Consider the following 26,142-nt stretch of genomic DNA (forward strand, 5'->3'; position numbering starts at 1 on the left):
AAAGTAAAACAATGACGATGAATATCGAAAATATATAGTTTCCGTCGCGCCTGTTTACGTAATATGCTACCGACGACTGGTGATGCCGTCATATATATTGAAGTCTGCTTTCCGTTCGCAGCGGAATATTTTGAACACTCGTAATTTTGTTTTATCGTGTCAAAACTATCGCACGCAACAAGGGATTTTTAAAAATTTGCATTTATTTGACGGTACACTGAACCCGCAACCATTTCCGGAGTCATGTACATTTTTTTGGTTTACTGAAAGACGACTTTTAATACTTAACGCCAAGGACCACAGCTCACTTTCCCCGACGTGCACGGTAAGTTAGGGGATCCTATTATGTTAATGTGTCATACAACAGCAACATTTTGCGGTTTTTATGTCAAGGTTTTCTATTCGTGTTTGTTTGTGCTCGCTACCACAGCGACATGTGGTCACCATGGAGACGGAGCACACTGCGGAACTTCTCATTTACTCCGAGTCATCCATCCCAAAACAAAGCATGTGGTTTTCTCTTCCTTTAAGCAAACCTCACCAACAAAAATATTATACTCAAACGCTCATAATGAAGACAAAACCACTGAGCTAACACAGCCGTCTAATGGGCGCCATGGAGAGGAAATATGAGCTGTGTGGACCTTTTCTGCCAAGGAGGCACCCCTCGTTGAAAACAAGCGCGGAAATAGTGGACGAAGCGAGACGCACCCTCCGAGCCCAGTCCACCCAGAGACCTTGCACTCCCAGGGATGGGCAGAGGCAACTATTTGCAAGAAGCTCTATCCGTGCAGACCACAACAGCAGACCTTCATCTACCTTCAGGTTTGTCACAATCTTCTAAAGTTACTGACAGGTCACATGATGAGTCACGTTAAAAAACAAAAACAAAAAACTTGACAGTCTTCACGCACAGAATTTTGATGTCTCCGACTCCCGGCCAAGTTCAGGGACGCGCCTCTCTCCTCTGGAACATGTGAGTGACCTTTGACCCTCATGCATTTCCACGTACACAACATACTGTATCTGGTTCCTCACCAGAAGTCCAAAGTTGCAGTTCTCAACAAGGATGAGATTCCCAAGTCGTCTCCCAAACCTCCCACTGAGCCAGTGGACACAAAGAGGGGGGGGCTGGCGGGGTCACGGGCGCGTCTCCTCAGGGCGACGTCTCTCACCACTTTGCCTCCTCTAGCGGGACATGCAGATGGTAAAACAGCACTTTGGCCTTACGTTTTACAAGCTACTTTCTAAGTTTTCTGCTCTCATCTTTTCTGTTTTTAAGCACAAGAACGGTTAAAACTAGGCATGTCAAGAAAGCTGCCGCCAGCCCAATCTCAGGTCTGTGGAGACCACAAGGAGGTCTCCAGTGTTCCTCACAAACCTGGTCCACGCAGAACCCAAAGTGAAAGGTATTTGGCTCTATTCTTTTCCAAATCTCGTTCGTACAAATAATGACAAAAAAAATCCACCGTGCTCCTTTCTGCCAATAAAACAGCACTGTATGGGTCTAAAGGATGACCATAGCAAGATGACCAAAACCAAGCCAAGACAAGGATGAGGGCATGACCGGTCCAATCTCCTGGTGCAATAAGGACATCTAGTGGCAGCATCTAGTATATGCACAGCAATCCCTTGTTTAATTGATTCCAGACCCTAAGTAGGATTCAGTATTAATAAACTGAATATTTTCGTAGTTATGGCATAGAAAACCTGTACGAGCTTCAAAATATCTAGACATGAAATAACACCCATGCAATCACCTTCACATTTGTTTTAGCCAATATAGAAGATAAAACAGAGAAAATTAGGCATAAATAAGATAACAAACTCACACATGAGCAGTTCCTTGTTTTTTTTCTGGACAGCATATGTCCTGCGGGGGCTACTGTCTCATCACCGTATTGTAATGGCATCTTTAAATGGCCTTACACTGGTATTACCCAATGTAGTAGACATACAAGTAAATAAGCAATTGAAGTTCTAAATAAAACTCCTGCTCGTGTTCTCTGGGGGACCAAGCGGACAGGAAGTGACGTCGAAGGTTCCGCGTTGAGTTGAGTAGTTTGTCGTGAGTTATGGCCCACAATTGTAACCCGTGTTACTGTTATGATTGTGATTATGTTAGTGAGATAATTTAAACCAATAAGTGCTTGTTCTGGCGACACCTAGTAGAATAATAAATGTAGAATGTTTCTTCTGCCTTGTATTTTAGTTCATTTTGTTCATGTACTGACTTTAGGCCAAGAATACGTACAATTTGCTTAAATATGCCTAATTTTTTTTTTAAAACAAATATTAGACCGTATTCAGTCATGAAACTTTTTTTGTTGTTGAAAAATGCAATATAGCAAGGGAAGACTAAATATACTGTTAAATTCATCAGGGTTTTTTTGGCTGTCCCGTCATGTAAATATGATGTAATGTCACAGACTTCTATGTGTTTGTGTCTCTTGGTGTTTGCAGCAGACTAGCGCAGGCCAATGACGATGCGAGAGTCAGAACCACAGAGGGTGGACTGGAATGGAGAACAGGTTTGTCCAGAATTGTCCAAGAATTAACTTGTTATTGCTTCCCCTTTTATTAACTGATCACTTTAAATGTCCGTTAATCCAAGCTACACACAGCAGTTATCAACGGCACACACATACTTCGACAGCTACCTCCAGCATGATACAATACCCGCAAATAGCGGACAGAGCTGAAGCTTTAGGCAGCCACAATTTCCTGTGTTGCACAGAAGCAATGGGGTAAAAATACATGTGACTGGCAGCAAACCGCTGCATGCACAACTTAGCCAATGTAGCTGAGCAGCTTTCCGACAGCAAACTACGCGCACAATAAGAAGGATACTGTACAGTGGAACCTTGGTTCTCGTCATGAATTTGTACTAAAAGGTCAGGTGAAAGCTGAAACGTATGAAAACCCAATAAAATGTTCCTGTAAATCCAATGGATCTGTTCCAGACACTAAAAAATATTAATACAAAACATATTTTATACAGAATTATAGTTTGACATGCAGAAATCAAAGCAAAATAAGTCTAAATGAATGAAATGGGTAAATGAACATTGAAAATTACTTTTACCTTTATTGAAGACTAGCAAGGGCCGCACGGTTGCCTAGTGGTTAGCATGTAGACCACACAGTCAGGAGATCTGGGTTCAAATCTCCGTTGGGCATTTCTGTTCTCCCTGTGTGTGCGTGGGTTTTCTCCGGGTACTCCGGTTTCCTCGCACATTCCAAAAACATGCATGTTAGGTTAATTGGTCACTCTAAATTGTCCGTAGGTATGAATGTCAGTGTGAATGATTGTTTGTCTATATGTGCCCTGCCATTGGCTGGCCACCAGTCCAGGGTGTACCCCGCCTGTCACCCGAAGTTAGCTGGGATAGGCTCCGGCATACCCCTGCGACCCTAATGAGGCGAAGCGGCATAGAAAATGGATGGACGGATGGAGTTGATTTGAGGCAAGGAGCACATCTGTTGCTTTTTCCATGGGGTTAATACATTTTTGCAAATGCAGTTAAGAGTAACACAGTTGCACAATTAAAGCAATTAAAGTCATGTTACCCGGTTTCCTTTTTCATTTAGCTAGCAGCAGCTGGGCAAGTGAACAAATTAACAGAGATGAATACCCGTGAGTCCCGGTTCAGTAAAAAACTCACGAATTTTCAACGACTCGGTCAATACTCTTCCATCACTATTCCACTTCAAGATTCAAGAGTTTTATTGTCATATGCACAGTAAACTGTATTGTTAAATCAGAACCAGGCATGAACCAGGCATGCACGCTTCTCATTTTCACCAGCAACTGACAAGCAGCGTTGTCTTTCCACCTTTCAGATTTGGGCGATGGACAGAACGCCACAAGCACAGGTGCAGAGTCAAAGTGGGATAGGATAGCGCCTCTTCTCCAGGAGCTAAAGGCTACAGCTGCAAGTGGTAAGAGCTACACAATAATAAGTGAAAACTGATAAAAAGTCAATATTGTGCAACACGCTGGCCTTAAATTATCTATTTGATCTAAATGATGTTGACATCATCAAAGTCCCCCCCACAGAACGCAGCAATGTCTTTTCAATGGAAAACAAAATATTTTTGCTCGTGTGCTTCAAATTGCTGGCAGCCTTGAATATAAACATACTTTACAAACTGTCGATCAACACAACGAATGTGGGAACTTTTAAGATCAACAGTGAATATTTATTCTACCAAACGTCCTGTGATAAAAAAAAATGTAATTGGGGCATCTCGCTTTCGAAACACTTTTTACTTTACCTCAAAAACAAGGAACAAGTTCACCCTTTCCCTTGGAATTGTGCCACTCCACTGACGTTTCCTAGAAAAGGGAGGATGTTGTTAGAGCTCAACACTGTTCATTCAGTTTTGCTCACATACATTCAAACTTAACAGACGCTTATTTTCAATACAATCCCCCCAGGGAGCTCTGAGGCCTCGCTGGAGCGTCTGTGTGACTTGTGTGCCAATCTCCATGACGCCCTGGCAGAGGCTGGCATGCTGGGCCATCATGGCTGCAAGAAGCGCTCCACCATACTGCGAACCCTGTTTCAGCTCATCGACCTCAACTCCTCGCGGCTTGATCTTCATGTCGCCGAGCTCTGCCTCGCCGTCAGTCTTCAAAGTCCTCCATTAGGATGCTTGTTCACAAAAAGCCTGTCATTTTATTTGCTTTTACATCTTTTATTTCAGTTGCGTGTCAGCGGGAACAACCTGCTCAACATCTGTAAGCTCGTCTTCCAGACCAGCCGCAATGAATCCAATGACAGCCTCTTCCAGAACAACTCTGTCATAGGTGAACTCAATTCTGTTTCATGAGCACAGGCTGGCACCACATGAAGGTTAACTGGATGGTTCCCTTCCATCTAGACTTTCTACTTGGACTGTTGCTCCGCGAGGAGGTGTCTACATCTGGAGAAGCGTTGTTTTACTGTGTCGGCACGCTGAAGTTTCTCTCAGGAAATGCTGCGATCGTACGCCTCCTGTTGGACAAAAACTGTATGAGAGTGGCTCAGAAGTTCATACGGAAACTCTGCACCGTTGACGACGCATACTTTACAATGGCCGGACACATCTTTGTGCAGGTGCAGGCTCTGTTGTTAGTGCTCTGCTGCTCACAGCCACTAGAGGGCATGATTTCATCATTGGCCATTTAAATACAGTGCAACCATTTAAGATAGGGGTGTCCAAACTTTTTCCATCAAGTGCCACATACTGAATCGAAGAATGCGCAGGGCCATTTTGATAGTTTTCATTTTATCAGAAAGACTAAAAAACCAATCCAATAAACTAAGAAGAAGAACATCTGCATCGTTGCTTTTAAAAAAAATATTAGCATAAAAATTTCAGCCTTTTTTTTTTAAACTTTACTTTACACCACGGGTGTCCAAAATATGGCCCGGGGGCCTTTAGCTTCTGGGGGCACATTCTAAAAATGAGAAAAAAAAAAAAAAAAAAAACGGGGGGCGGGGAACGTTCGGGGAGAGCTTTTTTCTAGCCTTTCAATAAATGTAGCAAAATGTCCCTTGCATCCTTTGACCTTTCCATGTGCATCCCTCAGTGAAAAAGGTTTGGACACAAACTCGTGCATTGTCTTGTCTCATGAACTGAGTGCCTCGTGACACCCCCAATAAAGAACCACTGCCGATACAGTTAGGTCCAAAGTATTTAAACGGTTTATTTTTCACCACAATGGATTTCAAATATGTGGTCACATGCTAACCTCCACTTCTTTGTCTGACTTTTGACCTCTTTAGCTGACGGCCGCCTTGAGGAACCTTGCTGATCAACCTGAGGCCCGTCCGCTCTTTGTCTCCTACGCACTGATGTCACAGCTCTGCTTGGTGCTGCAACGCCATCGCCAGGACCAAGATGTCTGCACCAATGTTTCTAGAATCTACAGGTAGAAAGCATGCTTTAGTTGGATACCCGCCACTGAACTGGGCCCACATGTTCTGCATGAAACAGTAAATGATGTGGTGCTCGCTGTGCTTGCTCCTCATCAGTAAACTCTCCTCTTATGCGGAGTGCCGCCTCTCACTGGCTGAGACCCCCGACTGCTACCAACTATTTTTAGAACTACTGAGCAAACATCACCATAAACAGGTGAGTCGGCAGGGTGTCCTGGGAGGACTTGCGGTTCCTGTTTACTTTCCCACCAAGATGTTTACGTACAATGAGTCCAAGCACATTTGTGTGTAGCGTCCTCTCTTTCTCTGCTCTGTGTAGTAATCCTGAAAGACTGACTCAGCCCAAAAAGATCAAGAAAGGAGGGGAAATAAATAATAGAACAAATGGGTCCCTCCCTTGAGTATGCAATATGACTGATAGGGTGTTAACTCTTACACACATACACACACACTTGTGTGCGCATTGTCCTGACAGGGCAGTTTGTCCTGTCCTCATACTTGTTGTCCCTGCACCCTGGCGTGAGAGGTGTGCGCTGCCATGTGACGGATACAGCGGCGCCGGGACATGCGGGTAGTTATCAGTCGCCTCCTTTGGGAAGTGTGAAATAACTCGGTACACCTGCGAACACGTGAGCAAAGTAAACCAGGCCGACAGTAGCGCTACTCGACACACTTAGCTTTAGCTACTAATGTAAATCCACTCAGGCCACAACATTAGGTACACCTGCACAATGTAAGGAGTGCTGTAGAAGAATTCTGCCTTTACAAAGATAATATGGCTCAGTTTTGACGTATTAATTTAACAAGATGTTTATTATTGTGGTTGTAGTTGATAGGGGTGTAGATCATTATGCAGCTGACCCCAGTGCATCACCTCTCTCCCACAGGACCTCGTAGTGCGACTCCTCTTCACACTGGGCAACCTCACGGCCAAAAGCGACGAGGCTCGGCAGCAGCTCTTCCGCTGCGAGGATTGCGTGGACACCCTCCTGCGGCTGTACGACGACTACCAGCTGAGGGAGGACTCGCCGGCTCCCACTGCGGCCAGCGTACGGGAGGGCGAGGATGTGCTGGTGAAGCTGGTCAGGGTGCTGGCGAACATGTGCATCCATCCTGATGTGGGCGCGGCGCTGGCCAGCAACACCACCTGCATCCAGCTGCTGATGGAAACGCTAGGTGAGACTTAAGCATTCATTTCAGTGTTATAACACAAGTCAGTGATGTCACAGCAGGAAGCAGCTGCTCCAAAAAGTAAAAAGAGGCAATGACTTCCCTGATGCTGGGAACCAAATGTTTTGATTTACTGGTCTTGTGTTTTTTTAATTGTCTGACAACTAAGCGCGTCATAGCGCTTTGAGATCAGGATGTTCTGTTACACCTCCCAGGCTATTTATGTGCGTGTGAAATGCTCCCGTGTGGTTACACAGTTCCAGGCCAAGCTAGGCTGATCTTATGTGTGAAATTCTTGCTTTCTTTGATGTTACCCTCCCACACGGCAAAATCAAACAACTCAGTAGAGAACAGAGTATCATATTTTATCATTGCGGGTTAAGCAAAAGTTTCTGCGATCAGCAGCGTGTGCTCTTGACAGGAACAGTAGCCACAATGGAAGTCAACATTAAAAACAAACCTGAGTTGGCAACACAAAACATAACGTGTGGTACACAACAAAGGATGATACAGGGTGACATTGCATTTTTTAATTCAAGGGCAGCACAAAGTGCTTAAACACTTTTGAAAATAGAAAATAAATTCTTCTGGCCATATTTTTATCCAGATTTGCAGATTTGAACATAAAACTACTTCAAAATGCAACATCTACACACCATGACAAGACGTCTGACATCTCTTGTGTGTGTCCATGTCAGAGCTGAGGTCCGTGCAGGAGAGCGAGGAGTTGATCGTGAACGTGGCCGCCACCATCAACAACCTGACCTTTTACCACAAAGACAGCTCGGTGCTCAAACGCAGTCAGCTGGCCATTGCGGACTGTAGGACAAAAAAAAAGCAAATATCAACAATACAGATCAATGTGAAAAATACATTTAGAAATGTAGTTTTAAAAAATCCCAGTGTCCTGTTTGTTCTCTTAGTGATGTGGAAGTTGATGCTCAGCTCCAACATGGACGCCATGCTGGAGGCCACCCGCGTCTATGGAAACTTGTCACAATCCAAAGATGTGCGGGACTTTATAATGCAAAATGAAGGTTTATAAAAAAAAAACACACACACACATTGATATATCTTTTTTTTTTTTATAAACATGGCTGCTAAATGGTGTGTCCTTGCCTCCTCTTTTTCCTCTTGCATGGCTGTCAGTGCACAGGTTTGTGGTGACACTACTGGACTCTAAGAACCCTGATGTCTGCTTCTCAGCCTGCGGGGTCCTCACCAACCTGGCGCTGGACCCTCCCTACCGAGGCAGTCTCTCACTAGAAGGGGCTTCTGCCAAGTAAGCATGTGTATCCAATTGGATCAAACTTACACAATGAGTACGTATCCATTTAAACCTTGGTCTTAATTGCATTATTGTATTGTATTGTACTTTATAACTGCTGTTTTACTATGCACATGACAATGAAACTCTCTTGTATCTTGTATCTTGTATCTTTATTAATCCCACAGCAGGGAAATTCACTTGTTACAGCAGCAAGCCAGTCTCTTGGGTGCCCACTGGAGTTGTGATAATGTCTACTGGCTTTTGAGCCACTGTGATAACGAATACATGTTACACACAAAAATACTTCAAATAGAGGGAGAAATACGGTTTACAAATAGACGAGTGCATACAATTAGCATATTAATCAGCTGAAAAACATTCGCTGCTAATGACACGGGTTGCACTTTATCAACAACAGGGGCTAGTTTTAGCTTAGCGATTTGCTAGCAATTAAAAAAACGTTATTATCGCAAAACGTACTTATAACTTGCACTCATACATATTTGTCATGTTTCACAATTTCACAAAACCGTAAAATACAGAAATAACTGTTTGACCCACCTGAAAGACAGGGAGAAATGTGAAAACCACAAGCACACAGCAAACAGCTGCTACGCGAGCGGAGCCTAAAACAATCAATTACAGCTCAGCTAATTGATTTTTTTTGGTGTAAGACAACCTTTCTTCCGCCACCCAGAAATGAAAATACTGCACGTGGAGAATTTGCGTCCTTATTTTCCTTTTTTTGGCGGTAATGCTGCTAGCTTACAAAATGCCGAACTATCGCACTTTCTGGTCCCAGGTAAGGCACGCCCACAAAACGTGATCGTTTACAAATTCGTAAGGTGTATTTAAAAATAATATATGTTTACAGTGTATATATATATATATATATATGAATAACCAACCAACATTACCCCGTTTTTAGACACATGTATTACAAACATCAGAATCATTACAGTTATATTTCACAGAGAGATGAGCTACATTAGTGCTATTGCTAGTGCTAACACAATGCAAATGGTGTTGAGGCCGGTCAGGGAACTGTACAACAGTCCCGCATTCCCCCGTTTTCAGTCATTCGATGAGTGTGTGTTCGTGTGTTTTAGGCTAACAGACTGTCTGCGAGACTTCGGAGCTGGTGACTGGCAGCTGGCGGGCCAGGTGTGTCAGGCCTTGTGGAACATGACCAGCGGCGGCTCAGAGAAGCTTCTGGACACACAAGAGGGACGGTCGCTGCTGGAGATCCTCACGTCGTACTTAGGTTGGTGCGGCTGCAATGCATCATAGGAAGAGAATGGATCCTCCCATGATGCATTGTAACTGCCGGACACGGGTGTGATGTCTCACCAGCTCATTGTCCCTCAGATGAAGACAAGGTCCTGAAGTGGGCGGGAAACAAGGACGTGAGTGGCTACCACAGAGAGTCCTGGGAGTTGGACTTCCGACCCGTAGCCCAAAAACTGCTGACAGAAATTGTGAGATAAAAAACAGGTGATTCCTAACAGGTCAAAGGTTCATGCATCCTCAGGTAAACATAACATGTTTTTATTAGTCTACTAGCTGTACTGTACTACGGTAAATGTGATTGTTTTGATGTGTTCTGCTATTAAGTTAAGCCTCTAGCGTCATGTGAATGTTATTTAAAGCACTTTAAAGTCCATTCCTTTAAAGCGAAACTGATCCTTTTCAAGTATCTTTGCACGTTTATGTAACAAACTTAAATCTGTTTGGCAATTTTATGGAAATGCAGTCATGGAAACTGAGTCATTTCGAGAGTCTGCCTCATAAGCAAACTGTTTAAGTGTGTGTGAGATGCTTGTAAAACAAATAAAACACAGCAGGAAGTGAGAAATGTTTAGCCTCTGGAAAACCTTTATTATTATTATTACACAGACGTGGGGCCCAGGCAGTGCTTACAAGTAGCCTCTAAAAGTACAGCATTTCAGTCACATTACATCAAAACAAATCAGCAACGGCACTTTATGTGTACAAACCTTAAAACACTCTTTACATCTCATGAACAAATATAATTCCTCGGGCTGATATGACATATGAGCTGATGTTGAGGTTGTTTGCTTTGTAATCCTATAAACGAGATGCGAGTGAAGGCAGTTTAGGGGGTGGTGATTGTGCTGGTGATGATGTCGTAACATAAACGTTTCATTTAGCTCTCTCACACAGGGAAATGTGACTTTTTTTTTCTTCCCCCGCGTGAGGTGCAGGAGAAGCAGTAAGCTGTTCCACTAGCTCCTGAAACTTTGACCTGGATCACGCCACAGGGGCAGGGGGACAGGATGAGTCACATGGTTATCAAGCTGACCGACACTTGAACTCAACACTAGCCTGAGCGCAGCGAGAACAGTGCAATCACCTATTTTGCATGGACACATCCCATTTCCACTTTTCATAACGTGCACCTCATTTAGTGCGCTTTCTTGTACAATCCTCACTGATGAATCAAACAACTTTACACTACAAATGATACACAATTCAATATCATAAGTTTATTTTTTTTGTCCATTTTTCGTATATTTTCATATAAAAAAGTGTCAGTAACTGACATCAGTCAGACGTTTGGAAAACAAAAACTCTCCACTCTTTCCTCCCCAACAACTTCCCCAATGGTACCATTCTTTAGTCGTCACCACCCCATCTCAACGTTTATCTCTCTTAATCCACCCTTAAAAAGAAAAATGCAGTACTTGTTTTAGTGAACAAAACAACAAACGCTTAATTTCATCACAAAAAAGCTGCTTTTGCACGAGTTAGGCTTAATAAGCACAGCTACATCCTTTCACGTTCCAAATCGACTGCAGTCGGAACAATGGCAGCCCGGGGAGAAAAGAAATTTTATTTTTTTTTTTTAAATCAGTCTGTGCTCACCAAAGAGCACTTTGGAGAAACACAGAAGAGGTATTTCTTTTACTGGTGAAGTTCACAACCTAGTGTGACCAGGCAGCTGGGATAATGCGGAAGACAGCCAGCAGTGTGTTTGTGTGTATGTGTGTGTCGTCAGGGCAAAAAGCACCTGGTTCCTGACTTTTTTTCCTCAATAATCCCCGCCTCCTTACCAGAAAAATAAAGATGTTGAAAAAAAGTACAGTTATCACAACAGAGCTACAGCAGAAGCAAGAAGTCTCCTTCAAAGCGCCTCGCCTTGTTTTGTTTTTTTTTTGACACATGAAATTCAAAAAGCTACTTTCTCTCTCTCAAACACTCGCACTCTCTCTCTCTCTCTCTCTCACATACAAAACGGTCAACTCAAAAAGGGCTCAGTGTTCTTTGAGTCTCCACACACTCGAATTAGCTTACACGGACATTTGGGATAAAAGGGGAAGGGATTAATGCAGTGGATTGCAAATGGATCAGGACTATGACTGAAGGTTGGGGAGGTCTTTTTGTGGGGTGGGGGCGGGTCAATATGACCCCCCCCCTCCCGCTGAATAAAATTCAGGGGAGCAGCAGCATCAGCACACTGCAGCATATGCACACCGTGCTGGATCGTTCAGGCACACGTACGGTGGCCCAAATGTGATGCGTCCTGTCGCCTGTTACCACGACGACCGCATCCTCAAACAAGATATTAAAAAGAAACTAAAAACAGTGATGACAGTGCAGATTGGTGGTGGCAGCACAGCTTTTCTTTCTAGAAGGGTCTTCAGTCAAGAGGCTGGTGCATGCTGGAATACTCAATACTTGGATGCCTGACTTCCAGGATGCCCTCTGTTGGACACTTTTGGCACTGCAGGCAAAAAAACAACAAAAAACTCTGCCTGTGACATGTTTTTGTTCTGATCTTCTCAGCATCCATCTTCTCCATCAAGCAAACCCTTACCAAATGATTTCTTGAAATGTCCCACATTGAGAAATGACATGTAATAAAAACTATTTTTAAAAAACAGGAAAAAAAAAAACGCCAAAAGCACTTCATGTCATGTAGCGAGTGATGGCTCTCAGAGCATATAACAGTTCTGCTTGCATTCGCGCTTCCATAAGAAGCAGATTAACGTGGACCTGCGGGAGAGACGAGAAGCAGGAAGTTAGTGATGCCGATGGCTTCTCATGTGAGGAGTGAGGCTCTCACCTTCTCGGAATGCTGAAACTGCCTCCAGAAGCTCTCATACATTCGTTTGGTGGTCTTCTCAGGACTGCACACCATAGTTTTAATGTAGATCTTAAAGCTACGGTCCAGCAGCTGGTTGATCTCGCCGTAGTCGTAGTCGTCATACCTGAAGAAGGCACACGTTTGGTGAGAAACAACAAGTTTCAAGTCCAAGCTTCATGCTGCTGCTGCTGACCTGATTCCAAACATGCAGTGGATGTAGTTCCAGATGGCCCTGCGCAGCATGCTGGTGTCCACGTCCTTGTGTGTGGCCATGGTGTTATAGGTCAAGTTGTACGCCATTTGAAACTTCTCATCCAGCATCTGACCCACATCGGGATACAGCCTGTTCACCAAGGAGAAGCCGTGGTCCTCCCAGCTGTAGTCCTGCAGAAACGTACGAATATATATGACTCATGCTCCAAATAGGTGGAGAATACGCATGCATGTGCTTTGGACTCTACCTGCACTCTGAAAGTGGGAACATGCTCCCCCCTCCTGGAGAAGTCCTTGTAGCCGTAGCTGGGATCCTCAAAGTGTCGGGAGATGTCCCTGGAGGGCACCCACTCCTCGTCCTCGGCCGTGACCACCAGCATGCTCTCGGTCTTCTCACGCTCAAAGCGAGTGGCCATCTCCTCCTGGCTGGCCTCCTCGTCGTCACGGCACTCCTGCAGCTGCTTCATGCGCTCCATCAGCACCTCCACCTCGCCGCACACCTCCTGAGCACACATTTTCACATCCACGTAAAAAGATGATTAAAAACCTCACATATAATCTTAACCATAAGGCCTTTTCAGCCATTTCCATAAAAAAGCACATTTGTCCAGAAACAAAATGCTTTCTTTAAAAGTATTTTTGAATGGATAATTATAAGTGCTAAACAAAAGGCTATTCTAGCCAATCAAAAGCCTGGAAAAAGTTGTCTCTGGGAAAAGGCACAATAACAGTTGACTCAATTAGGCAAAGCAGAACCATTTATGATATGAAAAACACAAATGTGGAGGCTGTCAAGCACGTGTCAAAACAACAGTTGGCGCTAACAAAGTCATGTCTGCAATAGACGCTGTTCAATGAGGAAGTGGAGAAGTCATGTTTGGACATCTACAACACCGATTCTCAAACTGATGGTAAGCGGGCGCCATCTAGTGGTGCACTCCGGAACATGAACATAGGATTATATTTGGAGACAAACACATTAAATAACTGTAGAAATCCAAATGAAAAAACAGTGGTACTTGCCAAGAAAAATATTTTTGATGTGTTGAGAACCACTGATGTACATGTTAAACGGGAAAAGGTCATTCAGCTACTTAAAATGTATTTTGCATGTGGGCAAAGGGCCAAAAAAAAAAAGTAATATAATGTAAAAATGGTACCCTTGAGAGCGCACTCACATTTAAAATACTTGCAAATTCTACATTTTAACCCCCCAAAATGCATTCCATTTACTTGTACTTTCATTTTCGTGCATCGCAACCGCTACAAAGCTCTCGTGCTGGTCTGACCCGCCTTTAGGTCGCCACACCGTTATTGATAGCGATATAGTGACCTCACCTGGCTGCCGAGAACGTCATGATGATTGCCGTGGTTGTTGCCGTTGGCGATGTCGCATACACAGTACTGGCTAAGGGAGGGGGGTCTGAAGGTATGGCCGCCGTCGCAGTGGATCTCTGGCATGATGCCGCAGCCGAAAGTGAAGGAGGCCAGGGAGTGGTAGTGTGTGAGGAGGACCACGGCATGGATGAGCTCCGCCAGGGACCAGCTGTGCTCCTCTGCCTTCAGGAGACCCTGGAAAACAAGGAAAGTTAAAAATATGACACCTAAGTAGGCAAGAATATGAATATTTTAAAGCTACCCTTTATCTGACCTTCACTGTAACACCCTAGCCATGATCTCAGCTGTTACACAAGAACTTTAACACCTCGCGGGCCAGACTGTAGCCATTTTCTCACCTCGATGTGCTCCTTGGTGAGCAGCCAAGGACGGTGGGCCAGGATTTTGTTGATCTCTCCCAGCTGCTGCAGCTTCTGCGGGGCTTCGTCCAGCCCGTTGAGCCACTTGGGGTCTCCTCCGACCTGGAGGAAGTCGTTCACGTGCAGATTGACCAAGTACGAGCACTGGTGTCGAGCCGCCGCCTGGGTTTATTAAAAACAACAACAACAACAACAAAAAAAAACAGCACGACCATCAGATGCCGGTCTCAAGGAGGGTCACAAAGAGGAGGGCTGGGGTCGTACCATGATGCCGATATAGTGGCGGTAGTGCAGCGACAGCGGCCCGTCCATCTGTAGCAGGTAGTGCTGCGTCCGCAGGAAGCTCTCCAGGTACTGCGGGTGGAAGCCCATCACCAAGGAGATGTTGTCAAGGCGACCGAGGGCGGCGAACGCATCCTCAAATATCGACTGTGTCCTGGTGTCCACTTTACTGACTTGGAGAATCTTTAGGGGAGGGAAACAATCACAGCATAAACCCAAGAATTACACTTCATTTTCTTTTTCTTTTTTACACATTAGGGCATGACCGTACCTCTTTTTCAGGGATAAATCTGCTAGGTCCGTTCCCGAGAGGTCTTGGGATCCGTACTCCTAAATCCTGCAAGACAAAAAAAAAAAAAAAAAAAAGATAGAGGTTTAATATGTTTGTGATGATGTACAGTACATTCCATGATTCCCTCTAATGCAAGGTGCACCATTATGAGGAGGGGCGGAGGGGCCGCTTTAGGACAAAATAAAATAAAGGTTTTGTCATGTCAAGCGATAAACGACCAGTTGATTCCTTTGAGTTGATCATAACCTTAGCATTAATTAGAAGTCTTTACTGTAGTGTGTTTAAATGTACGACACTTCACCAGGATTTCTTTCTATTTTTCAAATTACGTAATCCTCTCTAATGCAAGACGCACTTTTATGAGAGAGGTCGTTTGGGGACCGAAGGACAACAAGTTTAACTTCATTTTAAAAGGGCCTAAAGGGTTAAAAAGCGAAGCCCTTAAAATATCTATGAACCCTTCCCTTCCAAACATGTACATTCTTGCGTAATTGACTGTTTTGGTTGTCAATATAGGGGCTAATTGTACGAAACTTGACAAGGAATTGGTTATTTTTATTTCACATGGACCATTTTGGGGCCCAAGGGTATTAAGTGCAACCTAATAAAATGACAGTTTTTTTGTCATGCCTGGACATGTCCACTCTGCAGGCAATACGTGATTCATTTTAGTCGATCGTAACCTTTTCATCAATTTACAAGGCTCGAGGGTGCTTAATTGTATGAAACTTGACCAAAATTTGTGTGACTTTATTATTTAGGATAAACCGTGTCACTTCGTTTTACAAGGGACCTCAAAAGGGACAGTTTTGTCGTGTCCGGACATGTCCACTCTGCAGGCTTGGGCACCAAATAGATGAATGAGATGAACAAGAAATGTTGTTAAATGAGCTCTGACAACCCAATTAACGATGAAACAATGACCGTGACAATGAATGGTGGGTTGTTCAACGTATGGACGGCGTACTGTCCGAATGGGGGGGTTGCCCCAAAACTTGCCTGACAAACAAGTCCGGACAAAAGACTGCACTGCAGCTCATTCACTCGAAGGAAAAACGGTCTCCTCAAAGCATCCATCAACTGACACTACTCGAAACCCGGGCAGAAGGCTTCGAGGTAACATTTTGTGGAGTTTGCACGCCGAATTGCACGCTTTTCTTACCTTTTTGCTAAGACGTTCACAATGGGCACATATCTTGAACAAGTCTGTCACCGCCAGCGAACAATTCTCCACGTTCTCCGACGGTGACACTGCGTGCCTCATGTCGTGTCCTGGCTGCACTTTTGCTTCGTTCGAACGTTACTTCAGGAAAAAAAGATCCAGAATGTTCCCCTTCTTTGTTCCTGGAGGCGCTGCGTTTAAGTGCCCTGCTCGTCAGCTGTTGCTGTTGTTGCAGCAGCAGCAGCACAGGCAATCCAGTCCTGGCCCCCCTTAGCGCATACATTCGGTAAATAAGTCGAGGCTCGTTCGATTGACACACGCAGCGACCAATCATGGGGCGAAAACGCGCTCGCGCTGACCAATTGCCTGTGATGAGCTATGGAGGGGCGGACCTAAGCGTGAGGAAAGAGGAAGGAGGGGGCGAAAACGTGAGCGGAAAGGACAAGCCCCCCTTAAAGAAAACATCATCACTTCTCTCTGCTTCTTTTGTTCGCTGCTGCCATTCATCATGATTGAATCTGCGGTCATTGTGTCTGCGGCCATTAATTAAAAGCCGATCATAGTCATCAATAATCAAATCAAGGTAGAAGGGATCACTTTAAGAGAACAGTGTGAAGTCTTTGCCTTGCAAGAAGCCCTCATTTATATGAATTGGGGCAATAATCTAGAAAGAATAGGTCTGCTTGCCTGCCACCGGTGGGCCACTTCAGAGTGCATGGCAGCCTCTCAGACTGCAGATAATGTCATCCTTCCACTAATCAGGCAGCTGAAGGACTCCTTTCAGAGCCAGGAGGTGGTGGTGGTGGTGGTGGGGCGGGGAGTAAGCGATAAGGAGGCCAGCTCTTATGGCTTTGTTTATCCCAGCCTGACAATAACACTGGCACACTGCATTACAGCTTTATCACACAGCGAGAAGGTCAATTATAATACTAGGAGCGAGGCACAGCATATCGCCACAGATTTTTGGTGGCAAACAGTTTTGGAAGCAGCGGCGTAGTTTCCCCTGCGGCTTGGACGGCGCTGACATGAGGAACAAACCTCCATATGGTGCACAATAGCAAAAAGAGCGTGTGCAACAACAAGTTCGTGAAGGGGTGAAGGGTCACCCAATAAAGAAGCAGACAAACAAGCTATATTTGGTGCAACGAGCAGCTCCGCTCCGTGCACTTTGAGCCTGCCCGGCCAGTTTGGCAAGCAACTGCATGGATCGCTACATCTGACAGTGTTCAGCAGGTTCATTGTGTGGATCGAGCCAGCCGTCATGGATCCCCCCCCCCAAACACACACACACCAACCCCTTCTAAACTCCTGTTGCCACAGGGTGGGGTGCAGGGCAGAGGTAAACACGTTCCCAGGGCTGGAGTCAGCACTCCCATGGCTCAGCAAAGCTGCAGAAGAGAGCTAGTCAGCGTTGGGGCTTACGATACAGCAAACACCCTTTCACATAAAAAAAAAAAATGCTTAGTCTCGGGAGTCTGGCTTCACGGACGCTATTGTGAGGGTGCACGCATTGATGATTCCACGGGGGCGAGACTGCTGGACTGTTGTTTCAGCGATTGGGACGCTTCTTCACCTCTGAGAGCTCAGCCACACGCTTCTTGCAGGCGGCTTGTTGGCTTGCTCGCCACATGCAAACCAGATGTTGTAAACAAGCCGCACAAAACAAGCTCGTGCTTTGGACAGAAATATAAATAATGCAGCATGTGGAGTGTGTTACACAAAGCACGAGAAATTCATCGAATTAGTTGCCAAACTATAGTCAACAACAATCACTAACAAACTAAACTAACACTCTCTTCCCGGGTCAAAACGTGCCCATTTCCAGTACAGGAACTTTTTAACGTTTTCCCATCCTTACAAGTGTGAAAATAAGTCAAGCACCCTTAATAGTACTGTACAGTATATGTACAGACATTACAAAAACACTCAAGCTTTGAAACACTCTAAACTGTAAAAGCGTAAAAGGAAGTTAACCACAGTCAAGCGTATGGGGATGCTCTGAATGTGATTGTGCGTACTCTACGTGTGTACAGCCGTTCCTCGCTGTATTGCGGCTCAAATAGCGCTCCCTCACTATATCGTGTTTTTTTTTTTAAATGATTAATTAATAAATGATGGCTGTTTCCTGGTTGACTATGGCCTTTTATTAGTCACAAATATTGAAGGAAAAGTTCTATGTAGTATTGTGGTCATTCGGCGCTACATTACATTACCTTTCACATGCTGGCATGGCTGAAATGGACATGCCATGGTTGTTTTAGCAATATTTGACTAGGGGTCGACTATGGACAAAATCTAACTAATCAAACCCGGCTATGAAAATCCCTAGTCGAAGACAGCCCTGGTCTTCACATACTTTATGGTACACTCCTAACTTTATGTACTCAGTAGACTCCTGTTCTGCTCTGGAGTCATACTTGGCTACTTCACGCAGCCCACTTTCCCGAGGTCCGCTTCAGCAATGTCGCAGTTCATGCTGGATTTGATCAATGAACCGCAGCCCCCACCCAGTGCCCAGCAGCACTCGTGCACCCGGAGACACGATTATCCTCGCTTGTGTTGCCAGCTGTTTAGACAAAATGGCTTTGTCATTTTCAGTGGATAGTAAATGTACAGCACACAAGCTGCACACTGACTACTCTATAGTCATTTCTATAGTACTGTGAGTAATTGATACGCCCATAAAGATGTCAAACAGGTAGAAGAGCTACAAGAACAGCCAGAATGTACTGTACTTGTGTCCTCCAAGGCACAGCGCTGCTTAGAACAGAACAACTATTGTCCGTCTATTGATCTAAAGCACGAGCTACGTCTTGTGTGGCAATGTTCAAACAAGCTGATCCAAAGTTCAAACATCACACCTGCTGGGACACATGTAGATGTCGTTGGACGTGAAGAGCCAAAGCGGCGGCGGCCTGGAGATGTGACGCCATGTAAACGAGTCCGATTAGAGGTCACAGTGTCATTGCAAAGCTTTGTTTTGACGTACCATCGGCCAACAGTACTTAAAGTAGGCGTAGGGAACAACTGTGAAGTACAACTGAATGAACAAATACGCGTTGCACAAAACTCAGAAGTGTAACGCAAGGATTGACGCCGCATAAGGTGGACCTGGCTGGTCCAGCAATATGGTAGAATAGTAGAAGATGTGGACTCACAACGGCAATCACAAACCTGTGACTGCCCTGCTTGCAAGGCAAAGTAACACCGCAGTCGTTCAAAAGTGTCAAACTATGACATCTAAAAAACGCCATTACGTGAAGTGGCCCACTTTATAATCCCTATTTATTATTTAATTGCCATGGGCATTTTTAATGTCAGTGAAATGGTTAATGGTTAAAACAAAAATGATGCCTCAGACGCCACACCAACACAAATAACAGAATGCATTGTTGTCATTGTTGTTTCAGAAAATAACGTGAAAAATGTCACGAGTAGTTTCAATAATAGATTAGCCTCGTGCTCGTGTGTGTTTCAATAAATCAGGGATCATCAGGGATTCAGAGTTGAGTTTTAGCTGGAGTACGGCCACAACAGTAGCCTGTGTTATTACGTTATTATGATAATGACTGTTATTATTATTATGTTATTTATTGTGCCTGTTGCGAGATAAAATTCTAAAATAATAAAAGCCTGTCTTTGGCGATCAAGTGTTACGAGTGTTACTTGTGTAAATATGCATTTTTTGGACTAACAATAGGCCACAGGCAACCACAAAACAGCATTTATTAATTAATTACTTTTTTAAAAAACTCGATAGTGAGCGAGCAATGTTTGAACCGCGATGGACAACTGCAATGTAATTATTTAATAGAATACAATAACTTTTTATAGCAACTGCATTGCCTGCATAGCATCACTCGCTATAACAAGGTGCGAAAAGACAACTTTTATAGCCGAAACACGACAACAGATGTATTTAGTTGACGTACGCGTAACATGGTAATTAATAACAGACAGCCGGGAAGATGACTCGAGTAACAAGAAAAACAAAAGTGAAGACACACTGCCAAACCAGCAAAAACTCTGCACGTGTCTCGCCTTTTGTTTTGTCAAGCAGTGAGAATGCTGCAGGGTTTCTCCCCCTCTTCTTCTTTCCCTGAGATGTTCAACAAGTGGCAGAAGTCCACCAGACCAGTTCAAACCTGACCTATGGGTGCCTGGCGAAGAGGAAGCAAGAAAAACTCTGGAAACTCGACACAAGCCCAGCAACAGGCTTCTACCAATCACAGGGCAGGACAACACCGAGAGGAACCAATGTCGTCCGCTCTCTCAATCACTCACTCGCTCACTCTCTTGTTTCTCTAAAAGGAAGAAAAAAAGTTCTGCAGAGGTATGAAGTTCACAGCGCAGCCTAATGAGGTTTGCGGGTTTCATAGAAAATTGAACATTTTAGTGGTGGATTTGTCAAACAAGCTACAGAATGCAGCAAAACCAACAGGAGACGCGGTTTCCCTTGTTGTGCTTGTTTTTTGCAGACTCTACAGTTGCACCAGAGGATTAACCCTTACCTGCTCATTCTTGCAGGCCTCAACCTGCACCCTTGTGCTGTTTGTGCCAAACTACCCCCCCCCCCAAAACTGCACCGTTTTGTTCGTTTGTTTGCATGACAGCAGCGTGTTCGAAGACTAAAACCATAATTAGACATTTTTCAATGTATTCATGTATAAAGTGGAAAACTCAGGACAATTCCAAGGTCCCTTGACTGCCAGGGGACCCCAAAAATAGGTAATTGTTAATTAATGACAAATTTTATTAGTAAAGAGGGGGGAAATGTGATTTTTTTTCCTCCATGGGACCCAGAATTCCTGGCTGCACCCCTGCTACTGGGTATACTGTATGATAGCATAAAATACCTTCATTTGGTCAAAAACATATTTGGCTTACTTTTTGAAGAGGACATACCGTATATCACTGGTGAAAGTTGCAGAGGAGACTTGATGTGAGAGTGCAACTTCCAGGCTGATCTTTGGGGTTATTAGCTTAGCCTTCTGACCGTCACATGCATACGAGCGAGTGTTAGCCACACGACTACATTAGCGGCCATATGACTGATGATCACACCATGAAAAACTCGAAAACTCACTACGCTCCATCAATTGTTTGTTCTTTAAATGCCGTATTAAAGGTTTTTAACGTTGCACCCCGTGGCATGTGGTGTTAGACGCTCCACACGGCAGACAAGATTGTTATTGTGGGAAAAGTGGGAGGACGACGCTGCCAAAGACGTTAGGTAGGTCAAGACACTGCACTGCACCAAAGGATGGCTGCAGGTATCGGCATTATCGGCATTATAACGCATTTATCGGCATATGCAGATCTCGTGATTTTTCACGGAAATTAGTTTACTTTGGTTTATTTTATATCTTGGATCTTAGAAGTTTAACATTGAATTTTTAAAAAGCTAACCATAAATACATTTAAAAAAAGAAAAAAATGTCATCAATATTCACTGCCCCGACATCGGGAAGATCAGCATTGAGCGTCACAAATGAAAGTCACATTAAACAGATGAGAACACTCATTTTTCTATTATTTTATTTGATTTTATTATTTATTATTTTAATTTTTACAAATAGCAATATGGGAAGGACTCAAAAGGGCCTGCACTGCACTTCTGTTTGCTGTGTTCTGTTGTTCTAATGGGTAAAATGAAAAAAGAAACACTAAAACTCGTGTTACGTTTGAGGCTCCAGACTATTTTTGTCTAGTAAAGGGGTGGGGGGGTGGGGGAATGCCTCTTTTGATAGGAAAGGTTGCCGACCCCCGATATACAGTAGTGTAATGAAATGCTTGCTACAATGTGAGACCACCAGTGTGGGAAAATGCAGTGTTGGCAATCGGGTGACACTTTTGTAACCCTTTCACCCCCCCCGTTGTCTTCTCTTTGATCCGTGTGTTTTCTGGCATGCTATCAGAGTGAGGCCAACTTTCCTGAGCAGCGAGGTGTGGACCCCAGCGCCCCCCCCGAATCCAGCGAGTCCCGGGCCGATATGCAGCAACACTGGGAGGAAGCGGCGTTCCCAAGTTTCCACGAAATGCAAAGGAACTTCAGAGGCCTCAGGGAGCACATAGAAAACCTGCTGATCTAACCGGGACAAAAGATAAGCTTTCTTTTATGGCTTTATTCTTGCAGGCGTCAACCTGCATAGTTGATTTCCTAAATAATCGAAACATGCGGAGCATTACAATCAAGGGGGGAAAGGCGTTGGCCTGCAAACTCCATGTGCATGTGAGGAAGAGCGAGTTCCCGGGGATGTTATTCCAACAGAGGCAGGGCAGCTGTCACAATACAACAGACTCCAAGAGAAAGAAAAGCAGAAAACACCAAAACCATCCCTTACTAACTTTAGCCGCAAATGTCAGGCTCCTTTGTGAAGGGGATCGATGAAGAAACCCCAAAGAGATAACGCCAAGCTCTTGCAAATCTAGGCCAAGCTTATCTCGACTACGTCCAAAAACACGAGGTTTACAAAGCTGACCTCATATCAGCAAAGGGTCTCGGACAAGCCCAAAGTAAACAGCTTCATTCTGACGCTGGTGTGCAACTCCTGGCATGAGCAGCTGTTTTTCCCTTTCCTTTCTCTCTCTTGGCTCTGCTGACTGATCCAAAATGACTCATCTCCACGAGGAGGCTTGCCAAAATGTTGTTGATCAGCCGATGATTGTGCACGGGCACCGTCCACCCAACGCCACACACAAAAAGCTGGTGACCCTTAACAGTTTCTCTGTCATGATGGCATGATGAGTCACCACGCAAAACTGGTGATGAAAATGTCCACGATACGCAGCAAGGCAATAGAAGCTGCAACGGTTCATTTGAAAAAGTTGTCTTATGGGTGAGAAGAGATTTTTCACATTATAGTTTTTTCCAACACTTCTTTAAATAAGTCTCAGAGGTGCCACGTATTGGACGTGTGTCGGGCTGCAACTAACGATTATTTTAAGAACCGATTAATCGGATTAAAAGAAACAACAACACATTTTTAATTTCAGCCTCTCTATTTAGGCATACAGTAGCAGATGTGAACTGACAGACCAAATAGGTGCACAATCGCCAGGCTGCTGCTTGAATATTCTGTTAAAATATTGTCAAATAATATAAAATGTAAATGTTTGCCAACTAGCTTCAGTAAAACAATAAATGCACACAAAAATACAATCATGACCATTTTCTTAGTCGATAAATCTGAAGCTTGCTGTTTCAATGAATGGATTGATGGGTTAGGCTGTAGATGGAGCAAATGAACATGAGGCAAACACCTGCAGTTCGCGCTTGGGGGCCGCAACATATCACCCATCACTGTTTTCCTAAGTCAAAGCTGATATGTGGGATTTTGGCTAAAACACAAAGATAATAGGTCTGCTTTCATGGATGACTGAGGAAATTGAAAAATATTTCACATACGAGAGGCTGAAATCAGAGGCTATTTACATGTTTCAATGAAAAAACGATGAATCGATGACCAAAATAGTTGTTGATGAATTCAAATGAAAAATAAAAGTGCTTTTGGTAAGCCCTGCTGGGAACACGCCGTGTCGTCGTCGGTGGCTTTCATGCTAATGAGCTGTGTTTGTCCACTCTGTCTCCAAGAAGCCCCGTTGTGCACGTCATCCTTCTAAATATACGCTGTTTCAAACTAAATAGATGCCATATATCGCATATGCCCGGGCTTTAAGATGTGTCCTCTTTTTTTTTTTTTTAATCTGGAGCTGCAACCTCGGATATGTCATATTCACGCACAAGTATTATTTAAAACATAAAAAAAACATTTACAGTGATTTTAACATCAGATTCCTAAATGTCTTCTATCATTGCAAGGCGGAACTTGTCTGAGGGTCCACCCCTTATGTAACAGAAGAGGTGACATTCCGGAGAGCACTGATCCAGAATGAAGAGTACCAGCTTAAAACCGCAGACCACAACAGACCCTGATAAAGTCTGATGTAACACATCAGGAAAGATCACAAGCCTTCAAATAGACTCTTCCTCCGGTGCATGGTGCATGTCTTCTCATGCACCATCCATTCACAGTATCTGACATTTCAGAAATCATTTTAATATACTGTACTGTATCTGAAGGCACAATAGCACAGACATGAACTTCAGAGTAGTCAATGTAGAGCTTGAATACACACTGGAATGAAAACACACGTTGAAAGGCGAGGTGTGCATTCACAAGGATGCGAGGGCCGCTTCCATACTTTGTAGTGGCAACACAGGTAGATATGCGAAGAAGTTACACTTGATATACTTCAAGAAAAACAATCAGCATCTCAGCTTTGTGCTTTAGGTGAAAAAGCCTGTTATTAGGATCACCCGCTTTGCTCTTTTTCATCATATTTCGACTTTATTCCCACATTCTAACTTTTTTTCTCCCAACCTAATTTTTCAAAAATTACAACTTTATTTTGTTTGTCAATAATATTAACGACTGAAAAAACGCTTCTAAAATGAAATTATTTTTCATCGTAATATTACAAGTTTATTGTCGTAAAATTGTTTTTTTCTTGTCAGAATACAACTTCTCTCTTGATATTTTGATTTTATTCTCATAAAATTCCAGCTTTTTTTTTTCTGCTATTGTGGCTGCTGGGTTTTTTTTTGGTTTTTTTTACATTTTCCAACTATTTCAAGCTTTCTTCTATAAAATTTTCTTCTCGTAATTACGACTTTATTCCCATCATATTTTGACTTGATTCTTGTATACATTTTCCAAAAATTGAGGCTTTATTTTGTTTTGTTTGCTTCTCATACTAGAATTTCTTTAAAAAAAATATGTATTTTTTCTCATTATATATTTCAACTTTATGCCACTATCATGACATTATTTTTTGTCATTCTCTTAAAATTACGACTTGACACATTTTTATTTTAATATTTTGACTTCATTGATTTTTAAATGTATTTTTTTTTTAGTTTTCTTGTTAAATTATATTTTCAGAATGTGCCGTGGGCTAATAATAATAATAAAAAAAAAAAAAAAACAGCTGCGGGCCGCAAGTGGCCCCGGGCCACCCTTTAGACACCCCTGGTGTATCTGTTCAACCTCCATTGAGATGAACACAACTGCAACACTACAACACTGTTGGAGATTTTGGGTGGTGGTGGGTGAGGAAGTGATACGGCCTAATCGCTGCCCCCAGTGTCTGATTTCGTCATTAAAAGGCAATGAGCTCCAGTGCTGAATGGCAGGACAAAAACGTTCAGACAGGACCTCATTGGAGTGTGACGTCATGCGGCGGGCGGCCTATTAATTTTTCATCTGTTATGACAAGCGTGATTAGAGGGAAACTCGATCGGACCCGTCCTCTCCGCTCATTGCCACCGTTGTTGTTTGCGATGTGCAACATTTCCAGCAATAATAATACCGCTTGTTTTTCTGAATGAAGCTGCAGTTGTTGACGTAGCTTTTACTCTCCACCCTGATGTGGCCGTCTCCCACATGAATACATGTTTTGCAGGCAATCGCGGCTCCGCTGGGCGTGCTACTGATGACAGTTCCGGATGATGCAGTGCGACAATACGGGCCAATGTTCCATCCTGGTAGCGCCTGTTTCATTTTTAGCAACACAAGCGGTCCTACAAGCTAACCGAGCAACACGCATGCACACATTACGATGCATTCCCTGGCTTCTCTTGGGCATTTAAACATTTGGTGAACCACTCAGGCGTGCTCGTGCCACAGACGAGACATCATCCACGGCGGCGAGGCCCGCAAAGCCACCCGCACCGGACTGGCTGTGCGCAACAAGTAGACACACAAACACAAATACGCGTGCTGCAGGCCTCTGGAGACTGCACCCCAGGAGAGTTCCTCAAATATGACAACACGAGCACATGACATGAGATCACGCGGTGGACAAATGTAGAAAATGCTTAGCTGGACACAATATCTCCCTTCGCCTACGCACGTCACTCACGCACATGTCTCACCAAGCCAATTATTAGCATTTGAAT

General features: G+C 43.9%; 2 protein-coding genes and 1 long non-coding RNA gene across 9 annotated transcripts in view; 1 reads left to right on the top strand and 2 right to left on the bottom strand.

The window, feature by feature from the left end:
- The first annotated feature begins 91 nt into the window (after positions 1-91).
- On the top strand, positions 92-10,402 carry armc2 (armadillo repeat containing 2). Of its 6 annotated transcripts, none has more exons than XM_054762764.1 (18): positions 92-325; positions 431-825; positions 904-976; positions 1,042-1,207; positions 1,283-1,409; positions 2,464-2,531; positions 3,844-3,942; positions 4,442-4,629; positions 4,711-4,813; positions 4,888-5,102; positions 5,775-5,920; positions 6,024-6,123; positions 6,815-7,103; positions 7,796-7,918; positions 8,021-8,134; positions 8,247-8,379; positions 9,477-9,631; positions 9,721-10,402. In XM_054762764.1, the coding sequence occupies exons 2-18, from the start codon at positions 608-610 to the stop codon at positions 9,852-9,854; spliced, it is 2,451 nt and encodes an 816-aa protein (XP_054618739.1). In that variant the 5' UTR covers positions 92-325; positions 431-607; the 3' UTR covers positions 9,855-10,402. The 6 variants fall into 6 exon arrangements, with proteins under 6 accessions (XP_054618739.1, XP_054618740.1, XP_054618734.1 ...); XM_054762765.1 differs by having other exon boundaries at positions 9,736-10,402; XM_054762759.1 differs by having other exon boundaries at positions 7,796-8,134.
- Positions 3,881-9,175, bottom strand: LOC129172733 (uncharacterized). The gene is made up of 6 exons (XR_008567070.1): positions 8,929-9,175; positions 7,754-7,916; positions 6,802-7,084; positions 5,741-5,914; positions 5,073-5,141; positions 3,881-5,000 (listed from the first exon to the last, which is right to left on the bottom strand). It is a non-coding gene; the product is annotated as an uncharacterized LOC129172733 (long non-coding RNA).
- The window catches only part of sesn1 (sestrin 1), a 55,724-nt gene continuing 39,801 nt past the window's right edge, over positions 10,220-26,142 (bottom strand). Inside the window, exons 1-9 of one of the 2 annotated variants that reach the window (XM_054762767.1) lie at positions 16,182-16,485; positions 14,999-15,064; positions 14,710-14,910; positions 14,425-14,607; positions 14,027-14,260; positions 12,937-13,191; positions 12,669-12,859; positions 12,455-12,599; positions 10,220-12,384 (exon numbers count right to left, since the gene is read on the bottom strand). In XM_054762767.1, the coding sequence (XP_054618742.1) occupies positions 12,298-12,384; positions 12,455-12,599; positions 12,669-12,859; positions 12,937-13,191; positions 14,027-14,260; positions 14,425-14,607; positions 14,710-14,910; positions 14,999-15,064; positions 16,182-16,283 (1,464 nt within the window). In that variant the 5' untranslated portion in view covers positions 16,284-16,485 and the 3' untranslated portion in view covers positions 10,220-12,297. Of the gene's footprint in view, positions 12,385-12,454; positions 12,600-12,668; positions 12,860-12,936; positions 13,192-14,026; positions 14,261-14,424; positions 14,608-14,709; positions 14,911-14,998; positions 15,065-16,181; positions 16,486-26,142 lie in introns of those variants that run through there. The other variant, XM_054762766.1, reaches the window with a different exon arrangement.

This window comes from Dunckerocampus dactyliophorus, chromosome 19 (assembly GCF_027744805.1).
Source record: "Dunckerocampus dactyliophorus isolate RoL2022-P2 chromosome 19, RoL_Ddac_1.1, whole genome shotgun sequence".
NCBI classification, from domain to species: domain Eukaryota; kingdom Metazoa; phylum Chordata; class Actinopteri; order Syngnathiformes; family Syngnathidae; genus Dunckerocampus; species Dunckerocampus dactyliophorus.

Excerpts from the sequence above, each read along its gene's own strand:
- armc2 (XM_054762759.1), top strand. The coding sequence starts at position 608 with ATGGGCGCCATGGAGAGGAAATATGAGCTGTGTGGACCTTTTCTGCCA. Across the intron at positions 1,208-1,282 it reads TCTAGCGGGACATGCAGATG|CACAAGAACGGTTAAAACTA; the intron begins GTAAAACAGCAC and ends TCTGTTTTTAAG. Across the intron at positions 6,124-6,814 it reads GCAAACATCACCATAAACAG|GACCTCGTAGTGCGACTCCT; the intron begins GTGAGTCGGCAG and ends TCTCTCCCACAG.